General features: G+C 35.4%; 1 protein-coding gene across 1 annotated transcript; it reads right to left on the reverse strand.

The window, feature by feature from the left end:
• Positions 1-213: 213 nt before the first annotated feature.
• LOC109064753 (endosome/lysosome-associated apoptosis and autophagy regulator family member 2-like) lies at positions 214-25486 on the reverse strand. The gene is made up of 22 exons (XM_042744380.1): positions 25205-25486; positions 21988-22108; positions 20836-21025; positions 20216-20363; positions 20020-20109; positions 19594-19699; positions 19347-19499; positions 18846-18934; positions 18318-18498; positions 18069-18197; positions 17792-17882; positions 17423-17525; positions 15732-15869; positions 13451-13714; positions 12665-12838; positions 12407-12590; positions 7877-7973; positions 7619-7717; positions 6131-6260; positions 3870-4048; positions 3610-3781; positions 214-712 (listed from the first exon to the last, which is right to left on the reverse strand). Exons 1-22 carry the CDS (start codon positions 25397-25399, stop codon positions 644-646), a joined length of 3102 nt encoding a protein of 1033 aa, XP_042600314.1. The 5' UTR covers positions 25400-25486; the 3' UTR covers positions 214-643.
• Positions 25487-25628: the final 142 nt, after the last annotated feature.

Raw genomic sequence — 25628 nt, forward strand, 5'->3', positions numbered from 1 at the left:
GAAAGCTCCTGTGTTTGTCTTGGTACTGTAAGCCAGATTAACACAGAGGTATGTCGAAAAATCATAAAAATAGCTGTACAGAAATGACTCCTGCTTTGCTGTAATCTCTTTATTCATAGACTTTATTCATGTCATATTTCATTTGGAATGTCACCGTCACAGTCAAAAAGGTTACTTAACTAAAAAAGAAAAAAAAAAGAGAGAGAGAGAGAGAGCCTCACTTGAACACAACACACTTTACATGGCTTTCCAGTGCTGTTTAGCCGGGATTGGAAGCGTCTGTCAGTAAAGCTTATCGTCTGAGTATATTTGTGTGACCCTTGGCTACATTCGCTCTGACAAGCTAGCACTCGTGTAAAGTCGTGCCTGTCGCTTCAAAAAACTTCTAGAGAAACCCAGGCACTATAGAGGGAGGGGATTTTCACACATTTACAATAGGAAAACACATACACAACTGCATAGTGTCCAATCTCGACAGGAATATTCATAAAAGCACGTCCATCCGGGTTCCTGAGCCATCGCAGGCTTGTTTAACCCATATTCCTTCCTCGGACACTTGTGCCCTTGTTTTATTAAGGCCACTGCGTGTGATATTGAACTTCCATTCATCTCCTTCTTTTCCGTGTCCCTCTTCGCTCCTCTTCTATCCCCACACAGACTTCTCTGTATTGGAGAATTGCAGTTGGATGGCTTCACCGCTCTTCTTGTTGCCCTAGAAACAGGAACACGGTTTTGAAAACGCAGGCGAAATGGGAACAAATCGCTGAACGCGGGCGCGACAAATGTACACAAACAGAGTGCGGAATCAGTCTCTTCGTCAAGGTCGCCTCCCTTTGAAAAGCCTGCCCTGCGAAGGCCAAGGACTGTCTGCGGACACCGTGCGTTACCAGGACAACCAGTGTGCAAATCAAACAGCTACGTCTGTTAAACAGGAAGACAAAAGACCTGCAACTGCCTCTGTATGGCACAGATTTCTGGAACGCTGTTATTCACACATAAGTGTGGTTATGAAACCTAGTTTCCTACATAGACAGTATTTTAATGCAACAGCGGCATGCTCCCTACACAAAGCCTGTTCTAAAAGTTAGCCAACAATAATATCCTGCATTTTAAAAACTCTTTTTGGCAAGTGCAGTGAAAAAACTATTCAAGATGGCAGATCCCTTAAGCTGAGAGAAACGTTGACTTAAAATGTGTTGCATTCAAAACTGAAAGCTTAAATTGAACTATTTTACCCAATATGTGTCGTTTATTTCTTAAAAGCTTATTAGATTAATATTTTGTGCCATCAGCAGCAGTTTTAAATAATTAAATTCCTCACAAATAGTGCTATCTTGTGTGGTGTGAGTCAACATAATATTAAAATAGACCCGGTTTACGATGAATACACATTCCTGGTCTTATTGTGAATGATTCATGTGTACATTTTTCTAAATCAACATATTTTTGTCTTCTTGTATTTTTTAACCACATTGTATTAACTTTCTCCACCTCTGGAAATGATTTCACTACAAAATATGTTGACTTTTCAAAAAAAAAAAAAAAAAAAAAAAATAACATACGCCACTAAAAACAGAATTATTAATAAATATAATTTGAGAACCTTGAGAAAAATAAAATATTTCAACCAGTAAGAATACAGTTATGAATATTCATATATAAGCAGTTTTAAATAATTAGTATTAAATAAAATAAAAATGTTATATATATATATATATATTTTATACCTCTCAGAAAACAACTGAAAAAAAGTATATTTTTGTAGGTTTTTTTATACACTCCACTGTGAGAACAACAGAAAATGGCTCATAATTTTTGCTACATTTTAAAATTGTCTCAAATTTATGTACTTTCACATACAAGACTTTTCCTATCACTAGACACACAGAAATATATTTTTTTAAATACTTTGTGAATAGATAAACTTGTTCAGAATTCTAATGTTGGATTTTTGTCCACCAAAAGTGTTCTGATAAAGTGTGCTTGTAATTATTATTATTATGTGTAGTTTGTAACCCATATTTAGCAAAAGTATTAATTTTTTTTTTTAAGCTGATCTTTCAGCCTCACCAAGCTGGCCCAAAGTGCCCAAAACCCCGTTAAGACCAGGCTGGGAGACCAGCTAATACATTTTTTCCCCATTCAGCAGGGTTTATCCAAGTCCAACCAGTCACCAGGAACATGATTGATTAAAAACTCTCGATTTGGACAGATTATTCTCTTAATTAACTACCTTGATAATTACAGGACCAAAACTGACTCCATATAATGCAGGAAATTTTTCAGTACTGAACGCTTGAGACTTTAAGTGACAGTGGAAGTTCTGAAGAGTGCCGCTTGAATACAACTCTCTCTCTTTCAAACTCTTCTAATTGGCCGTGAACACAGTGTGACACGCCGCATATGCCAATGCAGCTCAACAGTCTTTAATCTTACAGATGTTTCTAGAAGTCCCTCAGCGGCTCCATCAGCTGCCCAGAGTTAAACATCAAGGCATATACACACCCACCCTCACGCAGACTCGCAGCTCACTTTCCAACTGCAGTGGCTGCTAGCGCGGGGTAAAAGAGGGAAAGACAAAGAAAAGCAAGGCGAGGGAAAAGAGTACAGGGAGGGTTGAACTGAGGTCATTTCAACAGAAATACTGCGAAGAAACTGAAGGGTGTGGAAGGGAAAATCATTAAGAACTTAAAGCATATTTTCAAAAACACTTCCGTGAATGTCCAGTAGAGGTCACTAAATAACACAAAAATTTGGAACTATGTTTTTTTTTTTAACATCTTTAAAGAAGACTCTTATGCTCACAAAAGCTGCATTTATTTGCTCGAAAATACAATAAGAAAATTTTATATTGTGAAATATTACAATTTAAAAGAACAGTTTTCTATTTTAATATATTTTAAACTAAAATCTAACAGAGCTGAATTTTTAACAGCCTTGTCCAGTCTTTAAGGTCATCAGGAAATCATTCTTATATGCTGATTTGGTGCTCAATTATTATCGGTGCTTATTTTTCCTACTTAATAGTTTTAAGGAAACTGACTATTTTTCCTATTTAGACAATTCTAAAGTCTTTATTTAAAACAGAAACCTTTTGTAACATTATAAATGTCTTTACTGTTACTTTTGATCAATTTACAGCATCCTTATTTAATAAAAGTAAAAGAAACCAAAACTTCTCTGCATTTCTCCTCTTCTCTAGCATCTAGTTGTCAAATAAATATATTTTATATTACAACTTTTGTCGGCTCCTTGACTAATTACTTTTGTTCCGCTTACTTAAATCACTCTGGATGAAAGCATTGGCTAAATGTGCAAATGTAATGTAAATGAAGAGTTGTTATTCTTGCGTTTCTGTTTGATGCAGCACAAACTCAATTTTAAAAAAGTAGTATAGCAATGAAGTTCAGTGGTGTTGATGTCTAATTTCCTCAATCAGATTATTTTCTTGAAAACTGAGTACTTGCTTTTCTGGGTTTTATGCCTCTTAAATACACAAAAATAGTAAAGAGTGACAGGAGAAAGTTGGGAGAGATTGCTTTTGCTATGGCACCATTTACAATGTTTCTTTAAAAGGAAATCATTTAAACCTGCTGTTGTTTAGCTAACCTTAGTAGCAACAGCCTTTAGTTTAGCCAGAAGAGAAGACTTGTTGGCATAAACCACTACTTCCTCCTCGTTCTCGTCTCCTTCTCCTTCCATAATGGCACAGCTGTCCGCCGCTGGTAACTCACACTCTTTATTGGCCGACATCACGAGTTTGGAATACTTATACTCCAGCCTATCCGAGCGCAAAGATAGAGAAGCACGAACCTTATTAGCATAAACAAAGAGAAATGGTTGTATATCTCCAAAAACAAGAATCATACTTTTTGTTCTTCTTCCAGAAGTAGCAGGTCAGGGAGACGAGCAGAATAGCACAGAACGCTCCAAGCCCAGCGCCCACCTTCAGCCAGAAATCAACGGCTTCACATGGAGACGTTCTCTTCGGCGGGAGAGTCAGTCCTCCAGTACACAGCCGAGGTTCAGTCCATACAAACACAGTGTCCAGAATGAACATTTGCATCAATACATTGTTAATCGTGGGTAATTTTTGTGTTTATGAAAATCATTGTTTAGCCACACTATGTTCAAATGTTTGGGGTTGGTGAATGCAAATTTCCAATGTTGTTATATTTTTCATATTCATTTATACATTAATCATTATAAGTTATTCTTTATGATTCTTTTATTATTACTTCACATTATATTCATATTACTGTTTTATGTTACTGGCATCATACATTTATTCTCTTTTATTGTTATGCATTCCATTTATACTCATATTCCATTGACGTAGTATTTTCTTTTAGATTCCACATATAAAGGCATGTTGTGATTTAAAAAAAAATAATAATAAAATAAAACTCTTTTATATGCAAGGATGTTTTACTAAATTTGTCTTCTCTGTTTTTCTGGGAACTAAGTTCTGTTCTTTTTCAAGAACTGGTATTTAGTATAAGTGATATTTAAAGATTGCTAAGATCTGCTGTATCTAAAGTTGTAAAACCACAGACCCAGCCTTGACTTCAAGCTAATTTAAGTGATGGAAAATATTCATAGATGTTTGTATCTGACGTTTATCGACTGGACATAAACTTCTTGTGATGTTATAAGAAGATATGAGAAGTCTAGTATATATATATATATATATATATATATATATATATATATATATATATATATATATATATATATATATATATATATATATATATATATATATATATATATATTATATATATATTATATATATATATTTATATATATATATATATATATATATATATATATATATATATATATATATATATATATATATATAGGTCTTTTTTTGAAAAGACCTATATATATGTAGGTCTTTTCAAAAAACAAGTTAAATTAAGTTATTATACTTAGATTTTAGATTACTCTCTTAAAGTTTTAGTAGAATATACTAAGTTTGGATTTTGTATTCATTTTTTTTATTTCATTTTAATATTTCATTTTGTGATCTGTAAATGACATCACTAATGAATTATGATTTTTTTTTTATTTATTTATTTTTTTTTTTTTTATCAGGGGTCAGTAAAGTTTTTGATAAATGCTACAACATAAATAGCACACACCTTTGGTAATAAACTAAATAAATGTACTAAAAATAAAACAAAACAAATACATACATGAATATATTTTAAAATGTAATTTATTCTTGTGATGCAAAGCTGAATTTTTGTCAGTGTCACATGATACTTCAGAAATCATTCTAATATGCTGATCAAGGAACATTACTTTTATTATCAATTGTAAAAACTGTTGTGCAGCTTGTACAGAACAACATTTATTTGAAATGGAAATCTTTTGTAACATTGTAAATGTCTTGACTGTCATTTTTGGTTTAATGCTTCCTTGCTGAATAAAAGTATTCATTTATTTAAAAATAAATAAAAACTTACTGACACCAGACTTTAAAACAGTAATGTACTTAGTTTTTCCCTTTTCTACTTGTAACAATACGATAAAGTTATTTGTGTCACTCGAGCATCACTCGAGCATAATTTTCAAGCTAGTCATCATCATCTTTCAAACTGCACCTGTCACAAATACGTGAACACCCACTGTGATTTTGTTCATCATTTTTGTTTTGGCGGCTTAATGTGAGGAATATTCCGCATGTGTGTCACCACATGGAGTTCTGAAGAATACAAACTTCCCCTAGATGAACTTCTGATGATAAATTCAGTAGAATATGCACAAGTCACGACAGATGCTTTTCTTTAGTAGACTCACTTTATTACTTACATCAGCGAGGATCAGACTATTATCTGATTTAAAGTATGTTTTAACTTGCAGTTCCCTGCCAAAGCCAATTTTAACTGCACTTCAATCATTATAACTAATTTCTCAATCATTAATATATATCACATACACATACACACTATATATATATATATATATATATATATATATATATATATTATATATATATATATATATATATATATATATACATACATACATACATACACATACACACACACACATATATATATATAAAATATACACAAACACTGTATACAGTAACTCGTCAATAGAACTAATGAAAGTGTACCTGAACTCCTGCCTTACAGGCTCCTTCAATGGCGTGGTAGTCAACAGCAGTGCAGCGCGGGCATGCGCTAGAGCTCTCCCACAGGAAGTGAAACGTGCATCCGTCACAGGTCCCTGCAGGGCACTCACTGACACAGGACAGAGGAGGTCAATATAAACTGGAATTGAGCTACTTTTACACTACTTTTGTTGTTGCTTTTGTTGCCGCGGGTCTGCAGGTTCTAGCAATCTCCTTGTAATGCAGCTTCAACAGAGGGGGCCCCTCATGGAAGGAAAACCCATAAGAAAAAAAAACAGTGGGGATAGTTTTAATTGTGCTGGTTTTGTTTGAGACCTGGCAACCCTGAATGAAACCATCGTAGAGTGATCTTTAACACTGTCTAAAAAAAAGTTAAGAGAAACTCATTGTATAATATTCTAATAGATATAATTATATATAATTATATATAATATAATTATTATACCAAAAATGAAAACACAGTAATTACAAAAATATTAATATCTATAATATATATCAGCGTAGCGCCATTTTGGCAATTCTGAGCAGTACGCAGGCGACGTACGGCCTTCTGTCTCAGCTGCGCTGTGCCGATGCATTGTTTGCTTTCAAACCAAAGCATAAATACACATAAAAAACGTATCCTTGTGGTGCGGCTCACACAGAAGACCATTCGCCGCCTGTGTACTGCTCAGAATTGGCAAAATGGCACTACGCTGATTTGGAGAGACACAGAGGAGAGGAATTATTGAATGAAGTCATTATTTTTGTTTTCTTCATGTACAAAAAGTATTCTCGTTCATACATAATGTTACGGTTGAATCACTGATGGCAGATAAATTAAACTGACTACCCAATACAAACGAAGCTTTACCTTGACACTGTTATTTATTTGGCAGTCTATGGGACAGTCACAAGCCTCCCGGTTTTCATCCAAAATATCTTAAATTGTGTTCCAAAGAAGAATGAAGCTTTCAAGGGTTTGGAATGACATGGGGGTAATTAAATAAAAACAAAATTAAAATTTATTTATAAAATATCCCTAAAACACAATGTAATATATAATCACTATATAGAGAGAGAGAGATAAACTATAAATACTATACTATAAATATAACTATCATAAAAACATAATCATTACATACAAACACACATAAATAAATAAATACATAATCAATAATTAATAATATATATTAAAATATATTATCAATAATTACATTTATATTAATAATCTATATTATAAATGCAGCAAAATAAGTGACTACACCTTTGGCAATAACCAAAATAAATTTAATAAAAATAAACCAAGAGTAATACATAAACTCAGTAGCCCTGCAGTGAGGTGATTTGATACGGCATGATGGGAGATGCCCTGTGCCAATTTTAGACTCCATTAACAGCGATAGTGGAAATATCTGTTGGCCGTTCGATAGTGGAAATATGTGTGTGTGTGTGTGTTCCAGTGATTGTGTTTAAATGTTTTGTGACCCTGACACAGATAAGTCTCCCCTCATTGTTTTCTCTGGGTTACAGCGCAGTGAAACCACTGCATTCCTGCCTCTCGGACATGAGGTTGTGAACTGTGTAGATCTTTACAAATAAAAGACGCCATTAAACATGTAATGGATGATAGAGGGAAAAGAACAAACATTAAACTTTATTTAAAAAACCCTCCAAATAAAACCCCAGATAACCATATGAGAGGAACTTTAAGAGGCACTTTAGGTTTGATGACGTAAATGCCATTACCGATAGAAGAAGTGGACATCTGGGATTCTCTCGGATGCAGATGGAAATAGTTCTGGTCTGGTGGTTATTCCGTTAAGAGATTTCTCCACTGTGGCTCCTGTGGCACAAACACACACAACCTGTCTTAGAGGACACATGGGGGTGACAGGCAGCACTGCAGGAAGTGCTTAGTAAGCAGGACCACCCGTAGATTCAAATAATTAAACCTAATAAAACAGAAAGGCAAGGCAAGGCAAGTTTATTTATATAGCACATTTCGTACACAATGGTAATTCAAAGTGCTTTACATAAAAAGAAGGTAAAATAATCATGAAGAAAAATAATAACAAAAATAAAACAAGCAATTTTAAAAACATAAAACAGGCAATTTTAAAACATTGGAAATGATTTAAAAATTGACGTATTTAAAATGAATTTAAAACAGTTAAAAATAGAAAATGATTTTACATAGAATATAGTGAATATGTAAAATACAGTGCAATCAATTCGGACATCGCACATTGCTCATTCAACAAATGCACAGCTAAACAGATGAGTTTTGAGTCTAGATTTAAATGTGACTAATGTTTTAGCACATCTGATCTCTTCTGGAAGCTGATTCCAGCTGCGGGCGGCATAGTAACTAAAGGCGGACTCCCCTTGTTTTGTGTGAACCCTTGGTATTTCTAACTGACTCGATCCTAATGATCTGAGTGGTCTGTTAGGTTTATATTCAGTGAACATATCTGCAATATATTTTGGGCCTAGGTCATTGAGTGATTTATAAACGAGTAAAAGTACTTTAAAATCAATCCTAAATGTAACTGGAAGCCAGTGTAAGGACCTGAGGACTGGTGTGATATGCTCAGATTTTCTGGTTCTAGTCAGAATCCTGGCAGCAGCGTTCTGGATGAGCTGCAGCTGTCTAATGGTCTTTTTGGGAAGGCCGGTGAGGAGACCATTACAATAGTCCACCCTGCTGGTGATAAAGGCATGAACAAGTTTCTCTAAGTCTTGACTGGAAACAAAACATCTAATTCTTGCAATGTTTTTTAGATGATAGTATGCTGATTTAGTTACTGCTTTGACATGACTACTGAAACTAAGGTCTGTCTCCAGAATCACACCAAGATTCCTGACTTGATTTTTAGTTGTTTGTCCCCTTGAGTCAAGGTATGCATTCACCATGAAAACTTCATCTTTGTTTCCAAATGCAATAACTTCAGCTTTTTCCTTGTTTAACTGAAGAAAGTTCTGGCACATCCAACTATTAATTTCATCAATACATTGGCAGAGGGAGTCAATGGGGCTGTAGTCATTTGGCGATAAGGCTAGGTAAATATGGGTATCATCAGCATAGCTGTGATAGGCAATTTGGTTCTTTCTCATTATCTGACTTAGTGGGAGCATATACAGGCTAAACAAAAGCGGTGCCAGAATTGAGCCTTGTGGGACTCCGCATGTCATGGACGTCCACTTAGACTTATGCTCTCCTAGACTCACATAATAACCTCTCCCTTCTAAGTATGACCTGAACCATTTGAGTACCATCCCAGAAAGCCCGACCCAGTTTTCCAGTCTCTCTAGTAGTATGTTATGATCGACAGTGTCAAACGCAGCACTGAGATCTAACAATACCAGCACTGATATTTTGCCAGAGTCAGAATTTAAGCGAATATCATTTATTATCTTAATGAGCGCTGTCTCTGTGCTGTGATGCAGTCGAAAACCAGATTGAAAATTGTCCAGGTATCCATTTGAGTTTAAGTATTTGTTCAGCTGATTAAAAACTACCTTTTCTATAATTTTGCCTATAAAAGGAAGATTAGATATTGGTCTATAATTGCTCAGAATGGTGTTATCAAGATTGCTCTTTTTCAGGAGGGGCTTTACAACTGCAGTTTTCAGGGAGTTTGGAAATGTCCCAGAAAGAAGTGAGGCGTTCACCACTTCTAAGAGATCTGCTTCTAAACAGTTAAGCACACTTTTGAAAAAAGATGTGGGAAGTGTGTCAAGATCGCAGGTTGACGATTTTAGGTGCTGCACTATTTCTTCCAAAATTTTGCTATCAATTGCTTCAAAAATAGACATAGTATCTTTTTGATATTGCGTCCAGATCTGTCTGACCTCTGCATTACTTGAGGATGTGCTAATTGCCTTCCTGATATTAATGATCTTCTCAGAAAAAGAAGGAAGCAAACTCATTGCATTTGGTAACTGAGAGCATTTCACTGGGAATCTGACTTGGGGGGTTTGTCAGTCTCTCAACAGTGGCAAAAAGAGTACGAGTGTTGTTTTTAAGTTACTGTTTATAAGGTTTGAGAAGAAATTCTGTCTAGCTGTGGCTAGTTTCACATTAAAAGCATGAAGGCTGTCTTTATAAATGCTATAGTGAATTTCAAGTTTCGTCTTCCGCCACATCCGCTCGGCTTTTCTGCATTGTCTTTTCATAGTCTGAACTGCTGTTGATCTTCTCCAAACTGATTTCTGTCTGTTTGTTTTCTTACTGACTATTATTGGAGCAATATCATCAATAACATTCTTAACTTTGAGTTAAAGGAATCAAGGAGAATATCAACAGAGTCTGCAGAAATGCTTGGTGTTAGAGATATAGCCTCCATAAACCGCACACTAGTGTTATCGTTAATGCATCTCCTTCTGACAGAGACAGATCTAGATTCATTGGTAGCAGAGATCAATATATCAAAGAAAATACAGAAGTGATCAGATAGTGCTACGTCCTTAATAACAATGGATGAAATGTTTAGACCCCTACTGATGATTAAATCTAGAGTGTGTCCACCTTTGTGTGTGGGTCCATGCACATGCTGAATCAGGTCAAAAGTGTTTAGAACCGTTATCATTCTTTTGTAATTTTGTTTTCTGCATTATCTATATGAATATTAAAATCCCCTGCAATAGCAAAACAGTCAAACTCTGAGGAAATCATTGATAGCATTTCTGTGACCTCTTCAACAAAGGCTGGAGAGTATTTTGGAGGCCTGTAAATAATGATAAACAGAATGCGTGGAGCACCTTTCAGCACAATCCCTAGATATTCAAAAGACAAGTACTGACCAAATGACATTTGCTTGCATTGATAGACATTTTTAAATAGAGCAGCTACACCTCCACCTCTCCTAACAGTCCTGCAGACACTCATGAAAGTAAAGTTAGGAGGGGCTGCTTCATTGAGGACTGTTGCACTGCAGCTGTCTTCTAGCCATGTTTCATTTAGAAACATAAAATCCAGATTGTTTGTGGTTATAAAGTCATTGATTAGAAATGATTTATTTTTTAGTGAGCGAATGTTTAAAAATGCCAACTTGATGGCAGTACTTTGTGTCTTTATATCAATCTTAGTTTGATGCATTATAGGTCGCAGATTCGATGAGTTTGCCCTTGAGCTTGAAAAGACCTTAGACTTTCTATCACGTGATAAAACTGAAATATAGAAAGCTACAGGCACGCTGGGTTCCCGCTTGTTCTGTAAACATTTGTGAATGTTGCTGCTATTATAGCGGGGACCCGACACATATCACTGAGAGCTGCTATCAGTTGTTTTTGGTTCACCTACAGCAGATGGAGGGTTTGGGCCCTGGCGTTGTGGCAGCGGTCGGAGAACTCTAAACAAGAAGCCTGTTTTATATATGCTGAGTTTTATATCTGAGAACGCAGATGAATTAAAGCAACAGAAAACTACTGCACATTTTTATTGGCTGGAGCTTGCCTAATTTTAAGGGCTCTGTCAGAATATTATAATCTTTTTATGAAAAAATGAGATCACCTTTGAATTGTACAGAGAACATAACAACATACAAGATTTGAATATTGTGTTCCATATAGGTCCCAATAAAGCTTAAAGCTGGAAACATGCATTGATGCATATGAACATATAAAATGTAAATGGAATATTTAAAGAATAATACTAATTTCTGCATTTAAATAATTTCATTAAATATATAATAATTACATAAATATTACATAATATATTGTTTTCAGGCAGGAATGTTGGGGTGTTACAGGATTACTTATGTGGAAGGTGTGTGGAAAACATTGCTATTCTGTTTCTTGTATACATAAAAAATATATTTTGCATAACTGGCCTTTCAAAATCTACTCATTTATAATGCATTCAGATAGTAAAGACAAAAAAAATAACACTGCATGAAGATGTTTTATAGTTGCCACAGTCCCCACGTCGTCTTCTCATTAACAACAGCAGCGCTGACAATGTTTTTGCTCATAGGTAATATTTCATACTTATTGATCTTTGATGATTAAACTGCAAATGATTCTATTTCAGTTAGAAGTCCCATCGGGATTTGGCTTATAATTCAATAAGCTATTAAGGATGCTTTTCTCCATTATTTACAGATAATGGAAAGTCTGTTAAACGTTTAATTGAAGTCATAACTTACCATATTAATCATTATCATTATTAATAAAAACAAATTAAAAAAAAATAAACATGCACATCAAAAACACAAATGCTACACTATCAAGAAGTCAGAATAAATTTTTAGTTTTTAAATTATGAAATGATCTCACCCTGAAAAGTGTCGGCCAGGCTAATGGACTGAGAGGAAAGAGCTGTTCTTAAGCCCCGCCCATCAGATGGGATAATCGTTGATTGACAGAGAAAAGCCTCCACTGAACTGCCCAGCTGACCACCTTCAGCGTCCTCATTGGGCAGGTTTGTGACATTATCTCTGCAGACCGCAGACTTGTGACCCTGACAAAAGACAGATGAAGGAATAAGTAACATTATGATGTAATTTCTACTTATTTCAGGTGTTGGTGTCGTACCTCAGCTCCACACAGGCTGATATTGAAGAGGTGGTAATACTTTGTGCCTTTTGCAGTGAAGCTGGGCCCATTCATGATGGACCCAGCAGAGGTCAGAGCACTGAAGTCATACTGAAGTGTCCGATTCTGGTGAGTGTATGTGAACAAACAGTCGCTGAAACACACACTGTGCTCCTAAAATTGAAACATTCAAGAGAGAACGGTCATACACTTATTAGTTATCATTACTCCTGAAGCACTTTCAGTAATACCTATTTTCTCAACCACTAATCTAATGGAATTAAGACTTATGTATCTGTTTGTTTGTTTGTTCAATTCAAAATGATAAATTTTACCAATTTACATAATGACTTAAATTAACAGCATTTTTCATACAAAGTGACCCTTCGCCATATTTTCTTTCAGTAGTTTCTGAATATTTATAGTGAATAGTGATAAATGAGATTAGCCAAATTTTTTGAAAATATTACATTACGTATCATATTTAAATTCAAAGTATCACCAATATTACCCCATAGAAAAGGCCATGTTTTAATATGCAAATACGCATATAAGGAGAAAATAAATTAGATCAATAATAATAAATTATTATAATTTTTTTTATTCTTTATATTTATTACAGTTTCATAATTTTTATATTTAATAAGAAGAAAAAAAATTAAATTAATAAACAAATAATTATATCTAGAAATAAATTAAAACATAAATATATGAAAATTAAAAAAAAAGAAGAAAAAAAAAGTGCTATTCTGCCACCTAAAAACTGAGAAACAGTGGTTGAAATACCTTGTTGCTTTTGCTGCTTGGCCCACATGGCTGGCATGCTTCTTTGCCATAGATGTGATGCCCAGATAGGACGGTGTTAGGAGGGCACTCTTGGCACTGGTTGGTCTTTTTATCAATGTAGTGTCCAGCTGGACAGGGCACACAGGAGGAGCCGGCCTGCTGAGACTGCAGGGCACACGCTCGACACGCTGACGCCACTCCGTCCATGGCATTAGTGACAGTCACAGAGTAAATCTTCACCATGTCATTCACATACTGACGCACCTGATGGACAGTGGGAATGACCATTATGAATACTGTCATTCTATAGACATGATTTTTTATCAGTGTGAGTGTGAATGTATTTGTACTGACATCACTAGCCTGACTGGTGCGTTGAAAAGCCCAGGTGAGTGCAACAGAAGAGTCTTCAGTCATGATGTGCGTGTAACTCTGTTTGGCTTTTACTCCCTCCCATGACTCAATGACATTTGTGCTCCTTCTGTTCACATCCTGAAGCAACAACAAAATCAATAACACTTTAAAAAAGAAATTAAAGTCTGACCACTTTTAGTAAATGTCAAGGCATAGTACATAGTACAATTACTTATTATCTACATTCCAAACCTCTATGACTTTCTTTCTTCTGTGGAACACAAAAGATCATTTGACTTGTCAATTTGATTGATTGATCTGACATTTTCCCATTGACTTCTATAGTATTTTTGTCCATGTTGTGGGACCCAATGAGACCTGATTCTATTTTAATCAAAATGTTTAATTTTTTCTTACTCCAAACACTTCTGATCACAGAATTCAACATCAATAAAAAAAAATCATGGTACGAAACTTGGTGACTTTCATGGTACTTGGTATGTGAACAATTATGAAATGATCTCACCCTGAAAAGTGTCGGCCAGGCTAATGGACTGAGAGGAAAGAGCTGTTCTTAAGCCCCGCCCATCAGATGGGATAATCGTTGATTGACAGAGAAAAGCCTCCACTGAACTGCCCAGCTGACCACCTTCAGCGTCCTCATTGGGCAGGTTTGTGACATTATCTCTGCAGACCGCAGACTTGTGACCCTGACAAAAGACAGATGAAGGAATAAGTAACATTATGATGTAATTTCTACTTATTTCAGGTGTTGGTGTCGTACCTCAGCTCCACACAGGCTGATATTGAAGAGGTGGTAATACTTTGTGCCTTTTGCAGTGAAGCTGGGCCCATTCATGATGGACCCAGCAGAGGTCAGAGCACTGAAGTCATACTGAAGTGTCCGATTCTGGTGAGTGTATGTGAACAAACAGTCGCTGAAACACACACTGTGCTCCTAAAATTGAAACATTCAAGAGAGAACGGTCATACACTTATTAGTTATCATTACTCCTGAAGCACTTTCAGTAATACCTATTTTCTCAACCACTAATCTAATGGAATTAAGACTTATGTATCTGTTTGTTTGTTTGTTCAATTCAAAATGATAAATTTTACCAATTTACATAATGACTTAAATTAACAGCATTTTTCATACAAAGTGACCCTTCGCCATATTTTCTTTCAGTAGTTTCTGAATATTTATAGTGAATAGTGATAAATGAGATTAGCCAAATTTTTGAAAATATTACATTACGTATCATATTTAAATTCAAAGTATCACCAATATTACCCCATAGAAAAGGCCATGTTTTAATATACAAATACGCATATAAGGAGAAAATAAATTAGATCAATAATAATAAATTATTATAATTTTTTTTTTTATTCTTTATATTTATTACAGTTTCATAATTTTTATATTTAATAAGAAGAAAAAAAATTAAATTAATAAACAAATAATTATATCTAGAAATAAATTAAAACATAAATATATGAAAATTAAAAAAAAGAAAAAAAAAAAAAAGTGCTATTCTGCCACCTAAAAACTGAGAAACAGTGGTTGAAATACCTTGTTGCTTTTGCTGCTTGGCCCACATGGCTGGCATGCTTCTTTGCCATAGATGTGATGCCCAGATAGGACGGTGTTTAGGAGGGCACTCTTGGCACTGGTTGGTCTTTTTATCAATGTAGTGTCCAGCTGGACAGGGCACACAGGAGGAGCCGGCCTGCTGAGACTGCAGGGCACACGCTCGACACGCTGACGCCACTCCGTCCATGGCATTAGTGACAGTCACAGAGTAAATCTTCACCATGTCATTCACATACTGACGCACCTGATGGACAGTGGGAATGACCATTATGAATACTGTCATTCTATAGACATGATTTTTATCAGTGTGAGTGTGAATGTATTTGTACTGACATCACTAGCCTGACTGGTGCGTTGAAAAGCCCAGGTGAACGCAACAGAAGAGTCTTCAGTCATGATGTGCGTGTAACTCTGTTTGCTTTTACTCCCCTCCCATGACTCAATGACATTTGTGCTCCTTCTGTTCACATCCTGAAGCAACAACAAAATCAATAACACTTTAAAAAAGAAATTAAAGTCTGACCACTTTTAGTAAATGTCAAGGCATAGTACATAGTACAATTACTTATTATCTACATTCCAAACCTCTATGACTTTCTTTCTTCTGTGGAACACAAAAGATCATTTGACTTGTCAATTTGATTGATTGATCTGACATTTTCCCATTGACTTCTATAGTATTTTTGTCCATGTTGTGGGACCCAATGGGACCTGATTCTATTTTAATCAAAATGTTTAATTTTTTCTTATTCTTAATTTTTGGGGGGGCGGGGGGCAATGTCTTTAAAACACTTGTGTGGTACGAAACTTGGTGACTTTCATGGTACTTGGTATGTGAACAAAAAAAAAAAAAAGTCTGACCATAGGAAATGAATGGGAAATGGGAAAAAAAAAAATCTTAAATACAGAAAATGTTTGTGTACAATCTACAAATCCCCCACAATGCAGAAAAAAAACGCACAGCAATGAAGGGGTGAAACTCTAAAACATCTAGAGTGCAAAATCAATACACCAACTCACACACGTGTGGACACACACTTGTACACACACACACACCTACTGTATGAACCGGTTTTGACTATAACACTGCAACTATGTCAAATAAAATCAATAATCAGTAAAAAAAAGTTTTTTATAGAATTTTTATGTTTTGTGTGCTTTCTGTGTTTAGGTTTGAATGTAGAAACAATAATTCAAAAAACTGCACTTCAAATCAACATTTAAAAGATTTAAAAATATAAAAATTGACAAAAAGTAGTCTTTGAGAATGCCTATATACATTTAAATCCACAACCTAATAAAAGTAAACAATTATGTATAAAAAAAAAAAACTAGGGAATTCACAAGCCTCACTATAGAGTCCTGTACAGGAATCTAGTTTTCACACCATGAAATTACAGGTTTAGTTTTTTTTTGGGGGGGGGGGGGGAATATTTTTTTTTTTTTTTTTTTGGGGGGGGGGGGGGGGTATCATAAATTTTGGGGGACAATGATCATAAATTTTGGGGAAAAATTATCATAATTATTGCATAAAAATTAATTAGTACCATAAAGTTCTCTCAAAATACAAAAGAAAAAAAATATTATTAAACTAAAATATGTTAAAATATTTTACTGAAGAAAAAAAAAAAAGTTACATTTCAGGTGTCCAGTCACTTTTGACCACAAAGACCATGAGTGTGACTCCCAAAAGTAATTTTTTTTCTTTTTTTTTTGCATATGCTGTGAATCTTCATCTCATGTGAATGTGCATGATTTTATACATTCTACCCATTCTCATTAGAAATTGTAGTAACCTCAACGGGGGGGGACTTGGGGTGGGTTGTGGACTTAAAAAAAAAAGTTTGAGTTTCAATGTATATTTTACATATTTCTGTAGGCAGAAAGGGTTAATGCGTGTGTGGGGAGAGTTAACAAGTCTAAAGTACCAAACTTCATAAAAATATTTTGAGTGCACATTTAAAAGCAGATAAACCAGTCCATCAAAAAACAAAAACAGCAAATAGAACTGCAAACACACTCACTGTCATGAAGTAGAACTCGCAGTCAGCTGAGCAGCTGGTATCAAACTCAAAAGTGATCCGGCCGTACTCACTGTCAGATGCTCCTCGAACTGACACAGGCAACCTGATACGACAAACAGTAACAGACTCATTTCTAAACAGACAGCACAGGTTATGTAAGGACAAACACTTCTGCATACACACCAAGTTCTGTACCAAAAGGACATTATGTTCTTGTACTACAAACACACACAGCAGAAAGGTTCATGTACAGCATTTTAACCATGCTAATCACACAAGGCTTTAATGAGCTTTAATGAACGTAATGTGCAGTGGGTGGCACTTGAACAGTGTAGTTGTGTGGAGGTAGACAAGTACTTGAAGACTCACTTGAATCCAGGCACCGTGAGAGTTAATATGAGATAATCGTTATCCGAACGACCTGCTCCTGATTGTACATGATCACCCGCTACTTCCCAACCTAAAACACACAAAATGTTCGAGATATGAAGGTATTATGCACACAATATACACAAAAAAATAAGAGCATGTAGAAAAATCCCATTTAAATTTATCAGTGATGCAACAGCGACACCTAGCAGTAAAAACAGCCATTACAGCCATATGCTGTAACATAATACCGCACCATACTCATGTAATCTCTCACCATTCAATCCATCACAATTGTTGTTGGCCACGTTGAAGCAGGATGTCTTCATGTTGGCAGGCAGCACGTTCCACCACTTGTACTCATACCCGAGGACAGGCTCTGTGCCAGCTGGACAAGGCTGGCATGCTACAGATGCCACACAATCCATGTTTAATATCTTTTGGCCGTTTGTTTGAAATGATGTTCATGCTTTTGAAATAATCATAATTCATACGTCCTTTTTAAGATGTCAGGATAGTTTCTCACCTTTGACCCCATCAGAGTAAGTCCCGGGTGGACAGGGAGAACAGGTGGCAGTGCCGTTGTTATAGAAACCAGGATTACAGGGTGGGCAAGGCTCACGCTGACCAGAAGGTGGCAGTGTTACTGCGCCAGCAGCAGCTGCCAAACAAATCTGAGGCTCTACCCACTTATAAATGACCTGAGTCTGAGAGAGACAGCATTTATGTACTTGAATGTTTTAAATGGAAAAATAAAGAATATTTCTATTTTACTACATTACTCTTTTTCATATTTTGTGTGTGTGTGTATATATATATATATATATATATACATATATATATATATATATATATATATATATATACACACACACACACACACACACACACACACAGTATGTGTATATATACAGCATATAAAAAAAACTAAATGCAAGCTTGAGTGTATATTCATTTACAAATGTATATAAAAGTGTATATATAAAATAAATATGGGACACTTATGCTTTAAAAAAAATACAGTACATATACTTTTTTTAGATAATTATTTTACCTTTCCATCTTTATCACAAGTGCTGTATGTCTGGATGTAGTCTTTTTTGGAGCATGGAGGTCTACTTTTGCACATGGCAGAGCCTTCTGCTATTAAAGATAGAGAAGAGTCATACCTCACATAGACATGAACAGCTGGGAACTGGAAGACAAGCATAACACAAGCAAAACTATTCAAAGTGTTAAAAAGGAATTATTGTCATATGTACGTGTGTATACAAAATATGATAATATCAAAATATAAAAAATATTAAATCTCTTTTTTTTTTCTTTTCTTTTCTTTTTTTTCTTTTTTCAGCCAAACCCATTTGGCCTTAAAATAATTACTTGAAGCACCCTGTGATTTTAATATTCCAGTGGTTTAGCAACAAACCACACACAAAATTTGCATGTTTTCATTTCTTTTATGTTGAGTAATGGTCACATATCATGCAGTTAAACAAATAAAATCAAATAAATAGGCCTATGCATATGTGGTGTTCATCTGCATGCATGTACTTACAGGCATAGTGTGTTTTTGTGTTGCAAGGTGTGCAGGAGCTGGCCCCTCGGCCAGAGTACGTGTCTCGTGGACAGGGCTCACAGGAGGAGGAGCCTGGGGTGCGGCTGAACATCCCAGGCTTACATGGAAAACACTCTGATGTATATGCCACACCTGAAGGAGAGAAATGGTGTCATATAATCTTTTTTTTTGTTGTTGTTGTTGTTTTCAGATTAAAATGGAGAACACATTCGTAGCGCATCCTGACCTTCGATCCGTATGTTCTTCAGGAGTACAGGTTTGACTGCTTTAGAGCCGAGTGTTACTCTAGTGGTTCTCCAATACAGGATATTAGTGCCAGAATTCAGATTCACCTGATATATATATATATATATGAGGAAAACAACTGTTCTGTTACAATGATTTCTGAAGGATCATGCGACACTGAAGACTGGAGCAATGCCTGTAATTCAGCTTTGCTTCACAGGAATAAATTACATTTTAAAATATACTTAAAGAGAAAACAATTATTTTAAACTGCAATCATATTTCACAATATTTTATTACTCAAATAAATGCAGCTTTGGTGAGCAGAACAGACTTTCAAAAAATAAAATGAGTGTATATAAAAAATAAAATAATAATAATAGTAGTAGTGGTAGTAGTAGTGTGTAGTTAAGTGTTTTTGACTTACACTATGTGTTCCCCACTCTCCATGAGTAGTTAATTTGATCCATTTTTTATTTGAATCCTGGTCCATCTCTTGACACTGGTCGTTCTGAATCTGTCAAAAAATATATATATATTTTGCAGTACAAAATAGCTGCTTTTGATGTCTTAAAATATCTTGCACACAAATATTTCACAGCCAAAATGGAATCCAAACTTACAAAGAACTCAAAGAAGATGCTGTTATCCACATACTGGTAGTCAAAGGACACTGATCCCGGCTTCTTCAAGTGTACAGTGTAGATCAGAGACACGGTACACTCATCTCTGTTGGACTCCAGATACGAGCCCTGAGCGACCCACTTTGCACTAAACACACACAAATACACAACACACACACACTGTGGTGACTACAGTCTTAAGTTATATAACAGGATAAAAATAAATGATTGCTTTAATACTTGTATTGCTTCATGTCCTTGGAAATGTGTGTGCCTGCATGAATAAGTCTGTGTATGCTTTAATCCAAATTTCTGATATTAAATAAATAAATAAAAGGAAAGGGCAAAAATACAGTGTTTTATTGCAAAGACTTTGATGAAAACAAACAAATGAGAACATGGATTGGGAACATTCATTTTTGATATAAATCTGACTGGCTGTAAGTAAAACTCTCTTATATGCATGTTGTCTTTTGTGCATTTGGATTTTATTTCTATTTAGACAAATAAACAGAACACAAAATCAATACCTTTTAAAACACACCAAATACAGAAAGCAAAAATCATGTGGTCTACAAAACAATCTTTTATACAAGACTGACTCCTCAAAAGGAACTGACCTGCTGCAGGTGGACGCATTCTGTCCGTTGGGTGCGTTGTCAGGGCTGGTTGCCAGGCTGCTGAATCCAGGAGGGATGTCGTCCCACTCATCCAAACGCAGGCCGCTGCCCAGCGAGTAAGTGCCAGACGCACACTGAGTGCACTCCTGAGCAGACATCTCCAGAAACTCCCCCGCTTTGCACGAGAATGCTGACCAAAGGACGTAACAAAATGTACAATACATTTTATGCCAAAGAGAACATACTGACCAGATCAATCACTAATCCAAATACTGGGTGGGTCAAGTGCACCAAAACTATTATTATAGATCTTATATCAGTTAGGTCATAACATTCAGCCCACTAACGTACACAAATAAAAATGAATTAATGAATGTTTGTTTTTTTAATTCTATTTAGCATTTTTGGTTAATTAATGAATTAATTTTATTTGCTTTTTTTCGGGGCAAATAAAAATAATTTAAATTACTGATATCATAACGAATTACATATTAACTTAAGTGTAATTGTCAATTATAAAATCAATAATGACAGCTTTCCTGTAATAAAAAAATATATATATTACAATCATCATTCAACAGAATTCCAAGTTTTTAACTTCCGTGATGCGACAAATTTTCAAATTAATAATTAGCAAGAAATAAGGTAATGAGTGGCGCCTATTTTATAAGTCATGAGAAAATTTTATTTGTTAATTTATTTTTCCACCTCTGTAGTCTTTGTTGTGTCAGAAGAAAGCAAAAATAATTTAATCAATATTCATCAATGTTTTGATGAATATTTATGAAGATATTAACAATGTGCACAATAAAACCTCAAAAATGTATTAATAAAGTAAAAAGGTCATTTTTCAAACTATGAACCTTTCGTTCATATTACACATGACTAGAAATAAAATACAGGGGCCAAGGACTCTGTGAGGTTTTGGGAATGATTACTCTGGGGCCACTGAACATACTCTGTCCAAGAGGAAATTCCTCTGTGCTGATAAGGGGTGACAAACATGCTGTTCTAATTCACACACTTGACATTCAAAACGCATGGAATCACATTAGTGTACACATTCATGCATGAACATGCAAATAAACAAGCAATGTCTATTTCCTAAACTGGAAAAATTTCCTGTCTCTCTAACACACTATGTGAACCTACTGCAGTCGGTGCCCTGCACAGGTTCTGGCAGTCCTGAGCACTCTCCTGGATTCAGAGGAATGGCCACCCTCCATCTGGACCCGGTGCTGTCACACTCCGTGTACTGAAAGTAGTAGTCTGCCTGCGAAAACAAACAACACGTCTAAATTTAACAAGATACTTGTGTTTTGTGGGTGTGGATGTGTGAAGTTTGACTGTAAAAGAGTAAAGCACATGGGAGTTTGAGTATTGTGTGGATTTAATGCAGAGGACAGTAAAACAGATCGTAACATGCCTTAATAAATCCATGAGTCATCTGTCCTGAGTCTGCTGTGTCCGCACCCTTTCCTCTCTAGACATCAGCATTAGTGGGGTTTCAACTGTGTACGGTTCTCAAGTTTTTGAACAGATCTCTCTTGTTAACAACCATGCACTGACTGATTTTGCTCTGACTTCCCCTTCACTCAACGAATCTGTGTTTTGAGTCTGAGTTAGACTCAACCAAATTAAACAAACTGGGATGTGTTTTATGAGACATCGGAGACATGTCTTATTCCTGAACAAACTGAACAAAATGCGACGATGAATTGAATAAAGTGGTGACATATATGGGTCATCATGTTTGTGTGAAAAAAAAAGAAAAAAAAAACCCACACATACCTGCTATTTCTTGTTCATAAACCAACTGAACAACCAACTTGGATATCATGTTATGATAACGAACTGGAACATATTTTATTTGATTTTTTCTCGCAAGTCAGAAATCGGCAATATAAACTCACAATTGTGAGTAATAAAGTCTAATTCGGGGGGGGGGGGACTAGATATGTTCTCAGAATTGCGAGTTTATATGTCACAGTTGGCTTAATAACTTACAATTCTGAGAAAAAAATGTCACAATTGCGAGATATAATTTCGCAATTATGTTAAAAAAGTCCAAATTTATATCCTGCAATTCTGACTTTATAACTCGCAATTGAGAAAAGAATTGCGTGAAAAAGATTCAGAATTTCAATAAAAGATAAAATGACTTGTTTTAGTCAACTCAGTGATTCGATGAATGACTCGCTCATTATATGCAAAGAGAAGCATATTTCCTACCTATTGGAATAACAACAAAACCTACATTTAATTAAAAAAAATTTAGCAACTCTTTTAGTAAACCGATTCAAAAGAGCCACTGGATCAATGAATGAATCAAAATGCCCACTACTAATATTACAGATTTACTGATTTAGCGGAGATCTGACCATTTTGCTTGGCCAAAATGCAATGGAAAACCTCCAAATCATTTCTGTAAATCACATGCCTGCAGATCCTCCAGCACTTATTGAGTGACTGGGAAGGAAAGGCAGCTATCAGGAGGAAGCTGATAATAAAACCCAGAATGCCCTGCAGGTCAACATACGGGAGGGCAGACTGAGAGACACAGCTCAAAACAGGAAATAGTCTCAGATATTACCATACAAAAGCCTAGTCCATTACCACAGATACTGTATTAATGTGCCACTGAATGACACAATGCAAGACAGCTCACTAAAACTCATGTAGCAAAATCCATGCTTTCTATGCAGCCACTATAATCACTTTAATACATTATAACAAAAGATTAATATTTCAGTGCTTTGGTTATCAAATCTTGCCATATGAAGAATCAGATTTGAATGTGAAACTCTAAACTTCCCAATGCATGTAGCAACTGAGTATTTTAAGGAATCACATGAATCTCAGATTATATATAAAAAAAAAAAAAATTCTGTTTGTTAGCATGTTTTAAATAACTTGTCTTATATCCTATTTATGTAAATAGCATGCTACACTGATTTTTTTTTTTTTTGATTTTTTTTAAGATCTCATTAATTGCATCTTACTTTATAAAATTGCCTCTAGATAAAAACAAAAAAGCTGTTTTTACTCTCTTTATACTCTTACATGATAACCTTTTTTTAAAGGTTCGATAAACTGTTTGATTAATAAAAAGAAAACTATTACTTCATATGCCAGGCTTTACCAGATAATGTAAATAATTAATGCAGCTTTGAGGGAACTGTGTGCAATTACCGTCTGATTTTTGTGAATGCATAAGCCAAATAGTTCCAATTCTGCAATATTGTTCCTTATTCATAGCCAAGCACTGCAGTCAATCATTTAGTTTATGGGACACACAGTCACAGTTTTCCATGCACAGAGGAGGTACTGAGCTCTCAGTGAAAGCGGTTTCAGTGAGGCTATTCTTAGCATCATATCACCAGGCTCTTGAGATGGGCACGCAGGGTTGATCATATCTTTGAAAAGCTCCGCTTAGCACTCCACTGGAACCTCATTCAGCCATTACCATAACATTAGACACAAAACACACCCTGGCTGGATGACAAATGCATATTTGAAATGAGATGCTCATCCCAAACAGCAATCTGACACCAATCAATATACCGAGACAAAAAGCATATCAGTTTCTTGATCGATATGCATCTGAATAACTCAAGATACCTTAATATGCCATAATCAAATACACAAAAGACTTAGGAATAAACTGATATTCAGCTTAAAAAGGATTCTGAATACCTCTATAATATTTTTTTTAAATCTTAAGATATTTGTATCCTGTACGCAGTTTATTTAAAATAAAATTGATAAAGAATACAAATAAACTGCCATACTGTAAGAACTAAAAGTGCCTAAACCATGACTTCAAAGAACCTAAATACATATTCAGAGCATCAAAAGCCATTTCCCGCAGTGAAGGAAGCACTGACAGAATTTACAGCTCTTGTAAGAACTTAAGTGTCATATTAAGCACTTCTAAGCTTCCAGAGAAGTGATTTAAGGTTTCTCAAGAAGCCTCTTGCAGAACTATCTTTTGTAAAAGCATGTTTAGATGTTCGGCAACGGTATTTCCTACATGTTAAAGCAAAGAAAGCCATAAATAACAATTAATATTGAGTGTCTAAACCAGCCTTTTACATTATTCAGAAAGCCTACTTCTCATTGGTTAGGGCTTTTCAATCTGTGTAGCCTAGAGTAGTATCTGACGCACCTGTTACTTTGGTTATTGTAAGATGTGACAACCTACATTATCTTGCTGCACGTGTCAGTAAAGACACTGATCCCCAAAGTACAAATAAATGTATAGAAAACCACAGATGCTTGAAAATCAGATTTATGAACTGGACGAGTGTATCAATCGCAATAAACGCTGGCTATGAACGCAGAAACATCAACGGGAATGACCTCTCACCTCTTTACACGGGCGCAGGTGAGCGGCAAACGCCGCGGACGCGTTCAGGATAAAAACAAAACATATCCACGCTGTATGATCCAGTGCAAAACGGCCTCGGTGCCGGACAATGGTCTTCCTCGTGCGCTCCATCGCTTGCCGATGCCGAATGGAATAACGGGACCGTCCCATCACACCAGCGAGCGACGTCAACATAGAACGTCATCTGACGGAGCCGCTTTGAAGTCGTAGAAATGACGTCACAACGGTGTTACCCAAATAGTCCCAAAACGAGTAGCTTAAAATAGTACATATCTACTTAAGTGTTTTGATGTTTTAAAGTTTGAGGGTGACAGTCAAATTCTTTGTATAATTACACACCGTAGAGTCATAAATATAATAATAATAATAATATCTATAATATATATTCGAATAAGGACAATGA

Source organism: Cyprinus carpio, chromosome B18 (assembly GCF_018340385.1).
Source record: "Cyprinus carpio isolate SPL01 chromosome B18, ASM1834038v1, whole genome shotgun sequence".
NCBI classification, from domain to species: Eukaryota; Metazoa; Chordata; class Actinopteri; order Cypriniformes; family Cyprinidae; genus Cyprinus; species Cyprinus carpio.

Coding starts and splice junctions, on each gene's coding strand:
- LOC109064753 (XM_042744380.1), bottom strand. CDS start 25,399: ATGTTGACGTCGCTCGCTGGTGTGATGGGACGGTCCCGTTATTCCATT. Junction 19,500..19,593: donor GAAGAACATACGGATCGAAG/GTCAGGATGCGC, acceptor TCTCTCCTTCAG/GTGTGGCATATACATCAGAG. Junction 3,782..3,869: donor TTCTGGAAGAAGAACAAAAA/GTATGATTCTTG, acceptor GCGCTCGGATAG/GCTGGAGTATAAGTATTCCA.